At 51.3% G+C, this 17048-nt stretch overlaps 5 protein-coding genes across 5 annotated transcripts; 3 read left to right on the plus strand and 2 right to left on the minus strand.

Moving 5' to 3' along the window:
• Positions 1–119: 119 nt before the first annotated feature.
• K489DRAFT_334295 (uncharacterized protein) lies at positions 120–7144 on the plus strand. Its single transcript, XM_033602181.1, has 2 exons — positions 120–6801; positions 6858–7144. Exons 1-2 carry the CDS (start codon positions 394–396, stop codon positions 6873–6875), a joined length of 6426 nt encoding a protein of 2141 aa, XP_033462446.1. The 5' UTR covers positions 120–393; the 3' UTR covers positions 6876–7144.
• Positions 7025–8163, minus strand: K489DRAFT_421695 (uncharacterized protein; the record flags this gene model as incomplete). Its single annotated transcript, XM_033608228.1, has 4 exons — positions 7025–7444; positions 7501–7563; positions 7620–7829; positions 7984–8163. 4 exons carry the CDS (start codon positions 8161–8163, stop codon positions 7328–7330), a joined length of 570 nt encoding a protein of 189 aa, XP_033462447.1. The 3' UTR covers positions 7025–7327.
• Positions 8164–8583: 420 nt separating this feature from the next.
• Positions 8584–13824, plus strand: K489DRAFT_408075 (uncharacterized protein; the record flags this gene model as incomplete). The annotated part of the gene is made up of 1 exon (XM_033607431.1): positions 8584–13824. One exon carries the CDS (start codon positions 8584–8586, stop codon positions 13822–13824), a length of 5241 nt encoding a protein of 1746 aa, XP_033462448.1.
• A 590-nt stretch (positions 13825–14414) lies between these two features.
• Positions 14415–15533, plus strand: K489DRAFT_368576 (alpha/beta-hydrolase; the record flags this gene model as incomplete). Its single annotated transcript, XM_033602966.1, has 1 exon — positions 14415–15533. The coding sequence occupies one exon, from the start codon at positions 14415–14417 to the stop codon at positions 15531–15533; it is 1119 nt and encodes a 372-aa protein (XP_033462449.1).
• A 464-nt stretch (positions 15534–15997) lies between these two features.
• K489DRAFT_314373 (tyrosine protein phosphatase 1) lies at positions 15998–16546 on the minus strand (the record flags this gene model as incomplete). Its single annotated transcript, XM_033601003.1, has 1 exon — positions 15998–16546. One exon carries the CDS (start codon positions 16544–16546, stop codon positions 15998–16000), a length of 549 nt encoding a protein of 182 aa, XP_033462450.1.
• Between the last annotated feature and the right edge of the window lie 502 nt (positions 16547–17048).

Raw genomic sequence — 17048 nt, forward strand, 5'->3', positions numbered from 1 at the left:
AACTATCACCCAGCCCACACACGCCCGCTGCGCTATCAAAGTGACGCCCCGCAACTCGGTCAGGGCGTGACCATATTTGATAAAGTCAACTGTCGCTGGTATCTGCTGCGTGACCACTACCTGGCTAGTTTGCTCACCTGCACAGTGACTACCCTCTGAAGCCTCGCCTTTTCGATGATGATCTCACCGCAAATCCGTAGACACATCTTACAGCTTATACTGACATGCGCTTGATTGGTGTACTATGTCGGTCGATGATGGTCACGTCTCCTGGCACGCGATGAACGCGGGCCTAGCACGATACATCTCCTGCTCTTAAAAAGTGTAGTCTTCGCCTTCCTGTATAGCACAGACGTCCGGCCATCGTCTCACAAACCTCTAGGCCTTTCCAAGATGTCGTGGTGGAATTGGCAGGGTCGCTTGTTGCCCTACGCGATCCGGTATGGTTTGCTGAAGAGTGGCTTCCTGGACGCGGAGACGGCGAAAGACCTTGCCAACTTCGACATCTCCCTTGGGAGCAAGAGAAGCGTGGTCGAGTTGAAGAATCTCGGGCTCGACGTTCGTCGTATCAGTGAAGTGGCCCAGCTGCCGCCATCATTACAACTGAAGACTGCTCGGCTCTTATCGCTTCGGCTGATCTTTGTTCGAGAAGGTTATCAACCAAACGTCGAGCTTGAGATTGATGGGATCGAGGTTGTCGTTTGTTCGGCAGATCATAATGGCGAAACGACGTCCGCGTCCGGCCCTGGTCGAGGCCCGAAACATCACACATCAGACGGGATACCGCGCTCACCACTACCTTACGATCCTGGCGGTACGATCTTTTCGAAAACAGACGCCCACCTGCCCACCACACAAGAGATGGCAAGGTCGTTCCTCAAAGATGAGTCGCTTGTGCAGCGTAAGGAGATGGAGACATCAATTGTTGAAGACATGAAGGATATCGAGGAATCTTTCATGAGTGACACTGAGCACGATGATGGAGATGTGGGCACTGGTGTAGCTGGAGGTCTTCCTATATTTCTGTCGAAGATACTAGAGGGCGTCCTCGAGCGGGTAAAATACCGCATCGTGAACCTACGAATCCGCCTGGAAGCAGAGATTGGTACAGACAACATCGATCGATGCCCGATTGCTCTGCAGCTACGCGTTGGTGAAGTTCATGGAACGGGAATTCTGGGAGCAGATGTGGCCGCATACAATATTACTCTGGATCTCATTGCGAGGGATGCAATCATGATCGGCCTGGCATCTGTCTCACGGCAGACCTCACCAACACTCAGCAGAGCCCCTACCCACATGTCGGTCAATGAAGAACATAATTCCGCCATGCTCACTGTCGCACCTGTTCATTACGATGAATCTTCCTCGATACACACCGAAGGCAGCAAGATGTCCACGAACGAGCATGCCGGTGTTGTCGACGATCTTCCTGTCTTGCACGAAGCATCTTCCAATCCCTCAACGCTGAACGATTCACAAATGCAATTTCCTGATGAGACCATCGAAAGTTCGATCGAGATACAAGCAGGTGACGATAATGAAAGTTGGCGTTCTCGCAGAATTCGGGCAGATGGTCTCGCGGATGATCTGTGGAGCTCGATGCTGAATGCCGACGATGCGCAGCTCTCGCCAACTCAAGGCTATGACCAATTTTACGGCCTTGACGATTCACATAAGTTCCACAATAGATGGAACGATGCGCACGACCAAGACAGAAACCGTCTAAATACACGGGTCCCCACGAATATGCAGTCATGGCCTGGACCTAGCCAAGATGGAGTAAAGCCAAGGCTGCAGAAAAGCTTAAAGTCATGGCCGAATCTTGATGACGAGATCCAAGTTACAGACAGGATCGACCGTGATGCGCATAAGGTCGGCCGGGACGGACTGCGTAATCAGCTGAGATTTTCGCAGTCTCCAGCACTGTCGGACTCGCAGCGACCTCCGTCACCAGAAGTCGAATCCGAGACACACGAGAACAATGATGACGATGAGAGTGCTGATGATCAAGACAATGACGAAATGCTGGAGTCTCGATATTATACTCATGAAGAAGCTGAAAGCATATACCTCAGTGCTGTCATGGAGAAAACAACCGCAGTCGTTCCAGGAGCCTGGCACACCGATGACAGTGATACCGACATTTCATTGCATGAAAGAGCACACGAGCGGAACTTGGCAACTCCAGAATACCAGATTCGAGAGACAGCAGAAAGCGTGGCCTCCGAGAGTACTCCTGTCGCATCCGTTTGTGAAACTCCTCGGGCCACTTCGCCAAACTTCGCACCCGCGTTATCCGAATCGGCGAGAAAGTTGCAAGAATCTTCATTTCAACTTCTCTCGATTGACAAAGTATTGGTAGTGTATCATCGTCAACCGGAAATAGCCTCTTCCTCTACAGACACTATCCCTGTCCCGGACAATGCAAAGGCCAAGACTCAGGGCCTTAACAGAGAGATGCCTGGGGCCTTCTCAGCGTATTCAGATCTATCTCGTTCACGACAAAGCCTAGCTAGCTCTCTGTACTCTATGCCAGAGAGAAAATCAGAGCCTCCCAAAACCTTCAGTGGGTTAGAGTCAATTCTGTCGACCCTCAGTGTAGGCATCGGTACAATGAATTTGCGTGTGGATATCCCATCGAGCCGTGTCTTGTACAATCTATGTACAAAGGTAGTCGCAGATTTCCCAGACAATCAATCGTCAAGCAGCTCCGAAACGAAGGAACCCGGAATCAATGCCCAATCTACAAACGCTATTACTGTCAGGGTAGGCCTGGAGCGGCTCGCGGTATCGTTATGTGATCGACTCCGACCTCAAATTCAGAGGACCGGAGCTGGACCATCCGCCGACTCTTTAGCCAGTCTGATCTGTGAACAGATCCACTTTACGAAGACCGAGGACACGAGCCTCCAGATCAAGGCTTTCAAAATTTTGCTCGGTGACCGGGATTTTCTATCCCTCCGGCACGATATCATACCCATGACAGCATCACGAAAGCTGTCTGCCGACGACTATATACTTGATCTCGTTGTTTCGGAGCACAGGGGCGGCATCAACAATAAATCAATCACTGATGTTCAGTTGGAAACCGCATCTTTGATGTTGCATTTGGATCTGGTTACTGTTGATGACATATTTGGCTCCTTTGGTGGCCTCAGTGGCATTCTGGAGTTTGGCGGCTCGATCCTTGGAGATAGCATGTCGAGTGCGCCCACGATCAAGCCCAGTCCGACAAAAGGCGTCCGCTTCGCAACTAAAGTTGACAAGATCGAGAGTGTTTCGCATGAAATTAAGTTCAACGGCCGAATCAATGGCATAAATGCAACCTTGCAAACAATGCGTTGCTCTTTGACGCTCCGGACAACCGCGCTCAAAGTCATCCATCGACATTACGGAACTTCCGTGTCGCTCAGTCATATCATGATAGAAGGGCCTTTCAATGAATCCTTTCTCGAAGCGCCAATTTGTGCCGACATCTCTGGCCTAAGATTAGAGTTCCAGAACAGTCCTCAGGACAAAGATCTCGAGCGATTGTTGTCGCTTCTGACACCCTCCAAGGACAAGTATGACAATGACAACGACATACTGATCGACACTCTCTTGCGTCAACGACGGAAAGGTGCAGTTCTCAAAGTTGTGGTCAGTGACACAAAACTCAAGTTGAGTTCTTGGAGCTGCATTCCTGTTCTCACTACTTTGGGCGAAGACTTTTCTCGACTTTCGGCTGTTGCCAAGTATCTCCCTGAGGACGAGCGGCCTGGAATGTTGGCACTCGTATGTCTCAGGACCACTGAGGTTCGCCTCCCAGTAAATCAGGATTTTGGTCTTCTTCGAGTAGTACTGCAAGACGCCCATCTGGCTCATGTCGGTCTGCCGGCTCTTCTTGCATTAGCCATTGGCAAAATACAAGCATCGCCGGTAGGAGGCCCTGATTTGATTCACACTCTAGTACTGTACCCGGCTTTTGAAAACCTGCCCGTCTTGATGGCACGCCTCCTTGGCGATGAAGAGGAACCAACTTTGAAGATCAAATTCTTCAACCTCGCGGTAGAGTACAGCGTTCCGATGCTCAGGGGATTAATTGGCTCAGAATCAATTCCTGAGGCGGAGCAGTTAATTATCAACATGGCAGAGTCAATCGCAAGCTTTTCCATGACCAACACACCCAGAAAACCTGTGAACAGGTCTACAACTACAAGCGAATTCTCTGCAGCTAGCCAGAAGAAAATGCGCCTTGACATGCAAATCCATGACTCAGCCATTGGCCTTACTCCTCAAAAACTGACGTCGAAGGTATACTTCGTTCTGAATGACACCCACATATCGACCATCGTTCCCCCGGGCGACGTCGTTAAGGTCACGCTGAGGCTCAAGAAAGCGTCTCTGTACATGACAGACATCGTGATTGAGCAGCCACCGAGCTCCGCATCAGAGCAATCTCCACATACACTTCAGAGTATCGAGTGGCTGTTGTTATCCCAGGGGTACATACCGATTGGTTCAGTCATGAAGGCCGTCGTTATGGTCCAGGTCGCAGATGATCACCTGGATTCGGAACAGAAAAATGTAGAGGTTGACTTGAAGACGGAGCTATTCCTCCTTGAAACTTGTGCCGATTCTACCGCAACCTTGTTCGCAACCTTGGGAGATCTTGCACCGCCATCAGCGCCTAGCAAGGATGCCAAATATTTGACACAGCCGATCACGATTGAGGATATGATGGCATCATTCACTGGCGAGCCATATGCAGAGCCCGTGGCACTGCCAGAGACTTTATTCGACGTTGACGACGACATCAGCGCAGACTCGGATCTTCTGTATGATGTTGCCGGATTGGACGTCGAATCTCGGCATCTTTTTGAGGAGTCCGAGATGACTTCGAGCTTATACGGACCGATTGGCGATGTTTTCGATCATGATGATCGAGACAACCTTGGGAATGATTCGACCGTGTCGCACGATCACTTAGATACCGTCGCAAGTTTGCTGGAAGATGACCCATTTGAGATGCCCGACATCCCAGAAGACATCATGAGCGACACACACTTACTTCGAGCCCTAGACAAACAGCAGTTTGCTTGTGTGGATGACAAAACTGTGTCCCTGCTGCAAGAGGACGCAGAGAAACCACATCCCACAAATATCACAACCAAGAACAGCAACGTACCATTGAAGGTGCGGGTTCGGGACACCCACTTAATATGGCAATTATATGACGGCTACGACTGGCAACGCACACGAGATGACATTGAGCTCACAGTGGAACAGGTGGAGCTCAAGGCTGAGGAGCGCAAGACTCGAAGACGCGAATCACATAACCATGTAGATGACGATGAGTCAGTCATCGGCGATTTTCTGTTCAACTCGATCTACATTGGCGTCACAGCAGGTCATGAGAACCAAGACCTGAGAAGGGCTATCAACAAAGCTATCAATGATCAAGCTACCGAGACTGAGAGCGTCGCCGTGTCTGGAACATCCCGACCGACGAACTACTCTTCCTCAGGCCAGCCGCGTCTCGCACCTCGGCGCAGTCGCCTGAAATTAGGTCGAAGCAGAAAGAATAAGATCGCATTTGAGCTGAGAAATGTTGCCGCTGACGTCAAGGCTTTTGCGCCCGGGAGTGGTGATGTTGTGAATACCGTCAGTCTGCGAATAGGGGATTTCGAAATCTTTGATCGAGTACCCACATCGACATGGCGCAAGTTTTTGACGCACATCGATAACAGTCCTCGTACAAGAGAAGTTGCTCGACCAATGTTCGACGTTGACATTCAGAGCGTCAAGACACTACAAAGCCATTCGGCCTCAGAGATGCTGTTACATGTCTCTGTGCTCCCCTTGAGATTGCACGTGGATCAAGATGCACTCGATTTCATCAATCGCTTCTTCGACTTCAAGGACGCTAGACTTACCTCGAACGATCCACCCTCCGAAGAGCCATTTATCCAGCGACTTGAAATTGACACTGTTGACCTCCGCCTTGACTACAAGCCAAAGCAGCTGGATTATGTTGGTCTTCGGGCTGGTCGGACTTCAGAGCTGAAGAACATCGTCACATTGGAAGGTGCAAATATCCAGCTGAAGCACCTGATTGTATACGGACTTCGAGGCTTTGACAAGATTCATCCCACGCTGAACGACATATGGGTGGAAGACGTGATTCGTAACCAGCTGCCTGTCGTACTTTCGGGCATAGCGGCCATGCGTAGTCTTGTGAATATTGGCACAGGATTTCGCGATGTCGTTGCCATTCCAGTTCGGGAGTATCGGAAAGATGGCCGCATTGTTCGCAGCATCCAGAAGGGAAGCTATACATTTGGCAAAACCACTGCTTCAGAGCTGGCCCGTCTCGGTGCCAAGGTCGCGCTGGGTACTCAGACAGTCCTTACAACCGCCGAACAATATCTCTCACCCGCTATCGGATCATCTTCTCGTCCTAGCACAATCCGTCGCGTCTCAAGCGATGGTGGCGTGCACGAAATTTCCGCCGGCGAAGACGAGTCCGAGCAACGATTGGTATCAGCTTACGCGAACCAACCATTGGGCGTGTTGGCTGGACTACAAACGGCCAGAAGACAGCTGGAGCATGACCTTTTAACGGCGAAAGACGCTCTGATAGCTGTGCAAGGCGAGATGATGGATAGTCGAAGTCCGGGAGATGCCATTGCTGCTGTCGCCAGACATGCTCCAACACTACTCTTGCGACCTGTGATCGGCGCCACACGAGCTGTGGGCACAACGTTGCTTGGTGTTGGCAATCAGATCGATCGGAGTAATATGAGACAGATTGAAGATGTGAGTTCCTTCAACGATGTTTGTTTTCCAAACTCATCACTGACTTGTGCGAACAGAAATACAAGCCGCATTAGATGACATAATGCCTGGAATGGCGTTTCATTTAGTGTTGATGTCCATTACAGTGTGTAGCACTCTTCGTCACGTCTTTGCGGCATTGGGAGAGGCTTGTGCTCGAGTCATGTCGTGAGATTGAGAAAGATAACGATCGAAAAATGAAATTTGCATGTGAAGGCCAACATCACTTCGCTTCTATCAGTTGCAGACGAACCATCTTGACATATGGAGCAGGTTGCCCAGAATAGTCTTGACGAGCCGTGACCAGCTGCTAAAATCCGATCAGAGTTTTCAAGTTTTCCAAATTGTGATATGTCTTTATGCGATCAAGCTCAATCTGGAGTTCTTGATCTCAGTGCCGCTGCACTTAGGTGGCATCCACTGTTTTACACAAACAAAGCAAATATGTGGTCATACATCACACGAGCAGTGTGTTTGTATATTAGGTACACGCAGGTCGCCTTCATATTCATGCGACATCGCGATCGAGAGGCGCAGGCTGGTCTTCCGAGGCGCGAGCTGGAACGGCGAGTGCGCCACCTAGCTCACGATCGAGACCACCCTCGAAGGTCCGTGAAACCGCAGGCTGGAGATCAAATAATTAGATCACGGCATTGCTTGGCCATGTCCGTCGAAACGTACCTGGTCGGGGTATAGTTGGTACACAACAGCACAAAGTACACCCACAGAAGCCACAAAGGAGCCCTGAAAAAGTTAGCGACATATTCACGCTTGCGTCGTGGTTTAACGTCTATGCGTACGAAAAGGACTGCTCCCCAGCCGGGCTTGAAGTGAGTGTATTCATCTGGCGAGAACACTCCCAGAATGTCGTTATCTTCGTGAACAGTCTCGCCGTAGTTTCGCTTCTCAATGGGATCCCACCACTCCCCGTAAGGATCACGATGTTGTCGCTTTATCGGGAGCGCTGATGTGAGAGAAGGGTCGGGGTAGTTGCCGTTCTGCAAAACAGCCTTGTCAGCAATATGGTCTCGTAGCAAAAGCCTCGCCGCTCAGGCATCCTCTCTGTCCTTCCGTGGACGGTTGATCTTTCCCCTTCCCATCTGTCTGCCATTCCACGCTCACGCTGTCTCATATCCACTTCCGTCCAACAAGAGCCATGCATACCATGTTGGGATCATCTCCGAGATCTTCCGAGGCTTGCTCAGCCTGGCTGGCTGCCTTGTCGTCTGTCGCTGGCCTGGATGTGACTGAAGCAAGTCGTCGCTGCGTGTTGCAAAAGGCGGGTGACGAGCGTGCGAACTGCGCGCGAGGCGTCAAACGAATGGCTGATCGGAGGCTGGCCATGTTGTCTCGTAGAAGCCTTAGACTCTACTTGACGTTATGAAAGTGATAGTATTCGCGGTCTCAAGCACCCTCGAAAGATAATCATTAAACCCCAATGTCGCTCAAGCTTGAGCTGCAGTCGTGAACGTGAACGGGCTTGGCGGCAGTCGACAACGGCGCTAACCACAACGGGACAGCCACATCATAGGCTTCACATCTGGAGAGCGGGACTTCGGAATCTTTCATTAATAACACACTCGCCTACGCGACTTCCAGTCGATTTGACGCGTTACATCACTTTTATTCGGCGCATCAAAGTTCTCAACACATCACACGCAATTCATCGACTAGTCACCGCCTGATTCTCAACAATATCGGAATGCTATGCTACATTGCCTGAGACGATGACAACGTACAGGCTAGTGACGAGGCTCGCTGGTAATGACTGTGCACTCGACTGCGGAGGCGCAAGCGCACAGCACACCACATGCCGATAAGGACGAGAATCGTAACATTGCGACAACGGCCTCGGACTCGTCACCTTTATCGGCCATTTCGAATCATGATTTCTCAGATTTCCTTCCCTCTATGGAGTTGAACTCTCCACCGGACTCGCCAATTGTGAAAAATGGCGCACCAGAGGATGCCACGGACGATGTCACGGACCCAACGAAAGAGGCAACAGACGGAAGAGATGATATGGAGTTCACCGGAGATTCCTTGTCAACGTCTGAGCCATCAGCGCAAACACACTGTAAGAAACGGAAGCGCCCTGCATCACCTCCATGGCAATTTCCAACTGCAAAGGTTGCAACCTTAAAAACGGCAGATGGTCGTCGTATATCGGCTCGAGTCAACGCAGAAAACCCAGCGTCGAGCGAGACTGATGAGCGTTCACTCGTCAGTGGAGCACAAACATCGAAGCCGAGAACGTCAAGTCCTCCATGGAAGAAGTTTGGCGCGGAAGGACCTACAACTTTGCAAATAGACGGCATGCGTAAGAGCGGCCGTGTAAATCGGGAGCATGGTGAGGAAGCGAAGCGCACAAGCCCTCGTGGTCAAAAGAGGCAGGATAAATCGGCCGCCGGGAAGAGTGTGGAGTCGAAGGATAAGCGTGGGAGACCATCGACGCCGAAACGACCAAAGCGGAGTTCAGTCAGCACTGCGCCTCTCCAATCGCACCCTGGCCGCCCTTCGAGTTCAAATGCCAAAATTGCGTCACTCCAGGCTCAGATTGCCGCACTTCAGCCCTCGAAATCTTGTTCAACGTCTCACACAGACAAATCTCGAAAGCTTCAGAAGCGTTGCGATGTGGAGAATACAGTGGAAGAGCTATCTCAGCCGGAGCGTTCAACTGAAGCTCATCGAAAGTCCAGGCGAACAGGCAGATCTTCGCAGGCAAATGAGGACGTAAAACCAACGCCAACGATCAAGCTGCGGCTGAATGCTGCGAGGAATGCCATTGAGCCTCCTCATCCCCAAGCAACCCCACCGACGCCGATCAGACCGCCTCAGCAATCGCTTTACCAAGTGCTGGAGAAGTATGAACTGAGGGAACTCCAACAACCGTTCATCGAAAGTGATAAAGGTCAGCCAGATGCAGATTACTTCCTCGGACGCGCATTGGAGAAGGCAATAGAAGAAGGGGCCATGCGGCGAAGGCTGCTACAAGAAGCTCAATCAGGCGGAGTGTTGAGCCTGGAGCGACTCAGCTTGTTCCGAGACGACCGACAAAGAGATCTGCAGGCACAGTATGGACACCATGACCACCTGGTTGCACATGCTTTGTACCTACGCCAGTTGCAGCTCCGCGAGAAAACACATCACCGAATCATTGCGAAAAAGATTGCCCAGGAAGCTCTTGAATACTGGCGAGCGATGCATGGGCCAACAGAAGAGGACATAATTGAAGAGCAGAACAACGTTTTTAAGATGATTCAGAAACAAATTGTCGCGGACATGAAAGCAAAGTGGGATATGGTAGAAGCGCATGTCAGAGAGGTGAAGCGAATTAGATGGGAAATGCAAGAGAAACTCAAGAAACAGGAGTTGCTGCGAAAGAAGCTAGACACTGCTCAATTGATGCTTGCTAGGCAGCGAGGAGAGCTGGATAGCGATATGGAGGGTGAGGAGGACAGCACTGGCGACATAATCAGCGATCGTGACACTGAAGCGGAAAGTGAAGGTGACGAGGAAGCCAATATGAGTGATTCCTCGAGCATTTCGGAGAAAGAGGATGACGAAGAGGAAGGGGATATGGATGAACAAGCGCTCGCAGCGTATTTGGCGCAACGACAAGCCGAGCCGCCGGATAAGGTTGAGCATGATGATGACGCGGACAATTCAGGCGAAAGTGATGGGTCCGACGATGATCGATCATCTTCCGGAAGGGACACCGACTCAAATGCTGTCACTCAAGGCGAAACTCCAGCTGTTCAACACGATGAAGAAGATACCAAAGTGGAGACCATCCCCAAATCCGATCCGGGCGGCGGTAGCGACGACGACGCAACGGTGAAGCCGGAGCGGCGCGCAAGAACTCGCGCTGTCGCCTCAAGATCTGTCTCACCTACGCAAGACGAGGTCGAAGCCGAGAACAATTTTTCATCGGACGAGTCGACAAACATGGACTCCGAGGATTATGATTCTGATGAAGACATGAGCGGTTCGGACGAGGAGAATGACGACGATAGCCAAGAAGACGCCCAGAGTACTGATGCTGTCGATAAGAAACAGTCTTCTTTGATGAAAAATTCGTTGTTGGCTCTTTTCAGCGCGAAGGAATTGCTTGTGGAGCGTGACGGCTCGCTTCCCACACCGATGACCAGCGTGGAAAACGGCGGGGACGCACGTTCCAGTCCCGAATCAGTCTCTGAGGAGCAGCTCAAGACCGGAATTGTCCAGGCTCAGGAGGGTGCCGAATTCGAGCACGAAGATGTCGTCGAGGAATCGATCGAGCCCGGAGTTGCCATGGATACAGACTCCGCTGAGGAAGTCATGGCCGATGAGAAAGGAGAATCCAAGGAATTGGCTCCTGCTACAGCAACACCCACCGAAGGTGCTGGAAAGGCAATGGTTCCCGCGGTGCCTTTGCCTAGTCTATTACGTGGTACCCTTCGATCATACCAGCATGCCGGTCTGAACTGGTTGGCATCACTATATCGCAACGGCACGAACGGAATTCTTGCAGATGAAATGGGTCTTGGAAAGACAATTCAAACGATTTCTGTTCTGGCCCATGTTGCGGAAGAATATGCTGTTTGGGAGCCTCATCTCGTCATTGTGCCAACATCGGTCATTCTCAACTGGGCAACCGAGTTTCAAAAGTTTCTTCCTGGATTCCGTGTTCTGGCTTATTATGGAACGCAGGAAGAACGTCAGCTAAAAAGACGTGGCTGGGCGAATGATCCGCATCACGACAATAAAGACAAACGGGGTTACAACGTGGTCGTCACCAGTTACAATATCGCCATGCAAGACATCTCTTCTCTGCGCAATGTCCAGTGGCATTATCTGATTCTCGACGAAGCCCACAACATTCGAAATTACAATAGCCAGCGATGGAAGGTTCTTATTCGCCTTCGCTCAAGGGCACGTATCTTGTTGACTGGCACTCCATTACAGAACAACCTGGACGAAGTGTGGGCGTTGCTCACCTTTCTACGGACTGGCGACGAAGATGACGACTCTGGTCACGGCGAGCTAGAAGAATTTCTGAGCCATTGGGAGCCAATTGTCAAACAAATCTTTCAAGACGGTGCTGACAAGCTTTCTGCCGAGGCTCAGACTTTGGTAAAGCATCTCCATGTTTCACTCCGACCTTTCCTGCTGAGGAGACAAAAGAATGAAGTCGAAAAAGACCTGCCCAAGAAAACAGAAAGCGTCGTGGTTTGCAAGCTCAGTAAGCGACAACGCCAGTTGTACCAGGATTACATGGGTCTTGCAGAGATTAAAGCTACATTGGCCAAAGGTAGCGGTGTCCAGGCTGGTGCAGTCTTGCTGAGTCTCCGGCGCGTTTGTAACCATCCGGATCTATTTGACCCTCGACCTATTCAGACCAGTTTTGCCATGGATGGAAGTCCAATCGACCGATATGGCGCCCGAGAACGATTGATTCGAGAGCTACTTGGCGCGCGCGAGAAGACACCTTCAATGCTGATGGTATCTGTACACGAGGGTCGTCGCAGAGCCACTGTGCAGAAGTGTAGGAAGCTCAGTGCTGTCAACATTTTGACCCGCGAAGCGGATACTATGAAGAACGAGATAGAAGCAGATGCCGATGCTGACCCTGCAACTCTGTTGGGTGCGCGAATTTTCCTCAGATTACAGAGGCGCAGGCGCGAATTACAACGACTACAGTCTCACATCCAGGCGACCGAAGTATCGTTACGCGACGCACCGGTCTATGGAAGCGATCTACGCGAGCTCTTGACCGTGCGGACGACCAAACCGTACACATTTGCCACTCGCCAGCAACCTATCGTCAAGAGCATTCATGCTTGGCCAAACTTCGGAAGTCGACCGCTGAAATTAGCACACCAAGCAGATCTGCAGTCTGTGCACAGCACACAACTTGACACGGACATATACACCATCTCCAAGTACGCTGCAAGATTCCAAGACAGCATCGTGAGATTTGCGTTCGTCCCGCCTGCTGTCACTGCCCCAATCTTGAACATGATGATACCGCCCAAGATGCAAGAAGCCATCCGATCGAGTCCCGATTATCCTGCAGACGCCGACTATGCACATGAAGCTCGGATCCGCCTATCCATCGCATTTCCAGATGCTCGACTTCTTGTCTATGATTCCGGAAAATTACAGCGTCTGACCACCTTGCTCCGGGACTTGCAAGCCCGCGGATCCCGGAGTCTCATTTTCACGCAGATGGTTGGCACTCTCGATATTCTTGAGCGCTTTCTGAATTTGCTGGGCATGCCTTATTTGCGCCTGGATGGTAGCACTGGCATTGAACGTCGTCAACTCTTCTGTGCGGAGTTTAATCGTCCAGACAGTAAATATCAGTGCATGATCCTTTCGTCTCGTGCCGGAGGTGTCGGGCTCAACCTTACGGGTGCATCATCTGTCATCTTCTACGACCTCGATTGGAATCCGCAGATGGACCGACAATGCATGGACCGTGCCCATCGTATCGGACAGATTCGCGACGTCGAAGTGTACAAGATGGTCAGCGAGAAGACAGTGGAAGAGAACATTCTACGACGAGCAAACCAAAAAAGTCTACTAGACCAGACAGTCATTCAAGAGGGCCACTTCACTACTGAGCAGCAAAATGACGAAGACGACAACGATGGCGATGGCGATGGCGATGGCGAAGGTGAAGAAGCCGTCAACGCGGCCATTGAGCGACTCCTTGGTGGCAATGAAAAGTCGGCGACGCAAGCCCTCGAGAGCGTGGAAGATAAAGAGGATGTACAAGCCGCGCAAGCCGCGCGCAAGGAGGACCAAAGCCAGAGCGAACTTGACGCTGGGGAAATGCAAGATGTTCCGGTCGAATCGCTCGACATCGACCACGTCAAGGAGGAACGCCGCGGACACGTCGATGCGTACATGATCGGGTTGGTCGAGGAGGCGCTACGTGGTTGGCAATATGTGCCGCCGCCGGTGAGGAAGCTAGATAAACATGGACGGGATCCGAGTCATCGGCCGAAGAAGAAGTGATGCGCTGATTGGGCGCTCATATGGCAATGACCGTCAGGAGGCTCTGCTCTGACGGAACGGATGTGTATTTGTGATATTTGCTAGCCCTTTCAGCGAGTTCGTTCAGTTGATAGAAATATTTTCCGACATCTTGATCAGTTGTCTCACCTTGAATACTCGGAGACTCCAACAACGCTGCATGGCACAATCTCCACCAGCATCCAAAACCTGGCCATGCGGAGAATTAGTCGTGTCCGCCATCGAGAGAACGGCCGGGATGTGTGCATTTCTTTTGAGGCCATGCTTATCCAACATGAAGCTTCTCGTGTTCTGTACAACTTGAGCAGATGCAACAGGTACAAAGCAAATGCTGATCGAACAGAAGGCACCGACTAAGCTTTGTACAAGATTCGATCCTCATGACGGACTCTATGCCACGCTCGCTGTGTCCCTCCGCAGATGAGTGAACTGCTATTTCGCAGCCGAGGTCGCCAGTCGTAACCCTAGCTCAACGAGATGGACAACACGAAGATCACCTGGGCAGCACCAAATATCCGTCTTTCGAGTAGTGGACATCGCATGTTGGCGCATAGTATCCTACAGTTTCAATAATGGCCCTCAACACTACATTCGCCTGGGGAGGTGCTCTACGACTGGATTCCACTAAATCACCATTCTCCTCCCCAGTCCCGACTACTCACAAGGCCTTTACGAACGTCAAGCCAGTGTCATGGAAGCGTCACAACATTGGGGGAATCCTTATAACAATATACGGCCTGGAAGAAGTCGCTCGGCATCCCCAGAGTATCACATGTCTATGGCTTCTGCACGGTCGGGGCGACACCCAAGATAGCATGGCATACACCGCCTCGGGCCTTCTAGAAGCATGGAACTCGCAACGGAAAGACATGACGCAAAAAGGCCTGATCTGTATCTGCTTCGACCAGCGCAACCACGGATCGAGGATGATCGAGGCGGATCACAACGTCTCTTGGAAGCAGGGAAATGCCACACATGGGCAGGACATGTTCAATTCGTACACTGGCACCGCGCAGGACCTTTCTCTACTGATGACGCAGCTGCCCATGTATCTTCCCTTCAAAATCGACGAGCACATATGTGGAGGCGTCAGCCTTGGAGGTCATGCATCGTGGGTGGCCGTCATGAATGATCCGCGGATTGTCGGTGCGATCATTGTCGTCGGATGCCCTGATTACACCACTATGATGACCGATCGTGCTATTCGGAGCAAGGTCCACTCTACTCTCACAAGCGATCCCCCGGGACGGAACTTTCTTGGCTCGAGCGATTTCCCTCAGAGCCTCCTCGCGGCAGTCGAGCAATACGATCCTGCGGGAATGCTCTATGCCGAACTCGATATTTACGATGGCAAGCGGGATTTAATCTCGACCCCATCGGCGGCCGAACAGAAGCGACTTCGACCGGTCTTGACTAAAGCCCTAGCTGGTAAGAAGATCCTATGTCTCAGCGGTGGCAAGGATCGCCTTGTGCCTTACGGCTGTGGTGAAGGGTTTCTGTCGTGGCTGAAGCGCGCGATCGATCAGCCTACAGGATGGGCTGGGGACCTCAAGATTCGTTTGCACGACTTCATTGATCCTGCTGCTGGCCATGAATTCTCAGCGCCGATGCGAAAGGTGGCTCAAGACTGGCTGTGTGCTTTCCTCGATGGCGATGAAGTTGATTCCGGAAAGATGCAGAGCAAGATCTGAATGTGCGGCAGCATCTGCTCGGGTTATTTACATCAGTTAAATCACTCCTGACGAATTTTCAAAGAAACGTGGGTTGTCCGTATGCAAGGCGACAGGGACGCGTGCTTTCGGTGCGAAAGCAAAAGTCCTCCGACATGTGACATGTGAGCGCTTCACATGGATCCAGTCGACCGGACCTAATGCTCCGACAGCCGGGCTGAACACTTACTTTATGCTGGAGACTAGCTCAACATGTTTCATGATATTTCCTGAGAGCAAGATCATTCGCCTAAAGGACCGGTACCAAAATTTTCACGGACATGATCTCTACATACACCACCGAACCTAGGATTACTCATGCGACGGCTGCAACGCCGAGGATCAGCAACCCACCACCACGTGCTGAGTCACAACGACGATGAACCTCTGCAGACGCCCAGACATGTCAACTCGCTATGCTTGACGTTAGTCGATGTTGAATGAGCTTACTTATTTGCCTCGGCCTCCACCTCAATATGTTTCAACAGACCTTGCCCAAATTTGAGCGCCTGCTCATATGTCGTTTCAAATCCGGACTGTCCTCCATAATATGGATCATCAATCTCCTCCTTCGCGTTTTTCCCCCCGAACTCGCCAAACATCCTTACCCTCTCTACAGCCGCCGCATCCAATTTCCCGCTCTTCTGCGCCCTTCGCGCCATCTCGCGGAGATTTGCGTAATTTGACTCGTCCATGGCAAGAATGTAATCGAACCGCTCGAAATCTTGCGGTACCTGCACTGCCCGCGCCGAATGTTTGTAGTCGGTCAGGCCGTTCTTGCGCAGCACGGCCATCGTGCGTGAATCTGGTCGGTTGCCGGCGTGGTAGGCAGCGGTGCCGCAGGAGTCAATGGTGGAGATGAGTGGGTGTTGTGAGGAGGTGCCAAAATTGGTGATATTTCTGAAGACGCCTTCCGCCATGGGTGAACGACATATGTTCCCGAGGCAGACGAACAGAACTGAGACTGGCTTGCCGGTGGAGGAGTCGGACGCCATTATCTCCAGTCACGAATGGAGAAAGTCGTAATTGTTGCAACAGTTATCGTGCCGGGCTCAGTAATTGAAATACGAATCTCTCCCAGCTGGACCTCTGAGTCTGACTTGCGTTGATAGTAACAACCATGTATTGTTCTTAAGAACAAATTGTTACTGGCTCTCTCGGATGCCTGCGATGACGTAAGTCGGCGGACAAATTCCCTGATAGACCTCCACTTTATCCCTGGAGCATAACGTACCCTACCACCGAGCCGGTCACACCACCGAGCCGGTCAAAACGCGCCCACAACGCGTCTTCGAGCTTCTTCCTCTTATTATATGACAATATTTGCCTACAATGCTCTCTCAAACTGAGGGAAGACTTTCTTTAGCCCTTCAAGCATATATTACCCACCAAGTTCCATCTCTTCGAGCTGCAGCAAATGCATACGACGTTCCATTTGAAACCCTCCGCGAAAGACACCTCGGCATCCACCCACGCGCGCAAACCCTTGCGAACTCG

This window comes from Dissoconium aciculare (genome assembly GCF_010015565.1).
Source record: "Dissoconium aciculare CBS 342.82 unplaced genomic scaffold K489scaffold_3, whole genome shotgun sequence".
Lineage (NCBI taxonomy): Eukaryota > Fungi > Ascomycota > Dothideomycetes > Mycosphaerellales > Dissoconiaceae > Dissoconium > Dissoconium aciculare.

What these genes read in the sequence shown, in the direction of transcription:
- K489DRAFT_334295 (XM_033602181.1), top strand. Translation starts at nt 394, where the DNA reads ATGTCGTGGTGGAATTGGCAGGGTCGCTTGTTGCCCTACGCGATCCGG.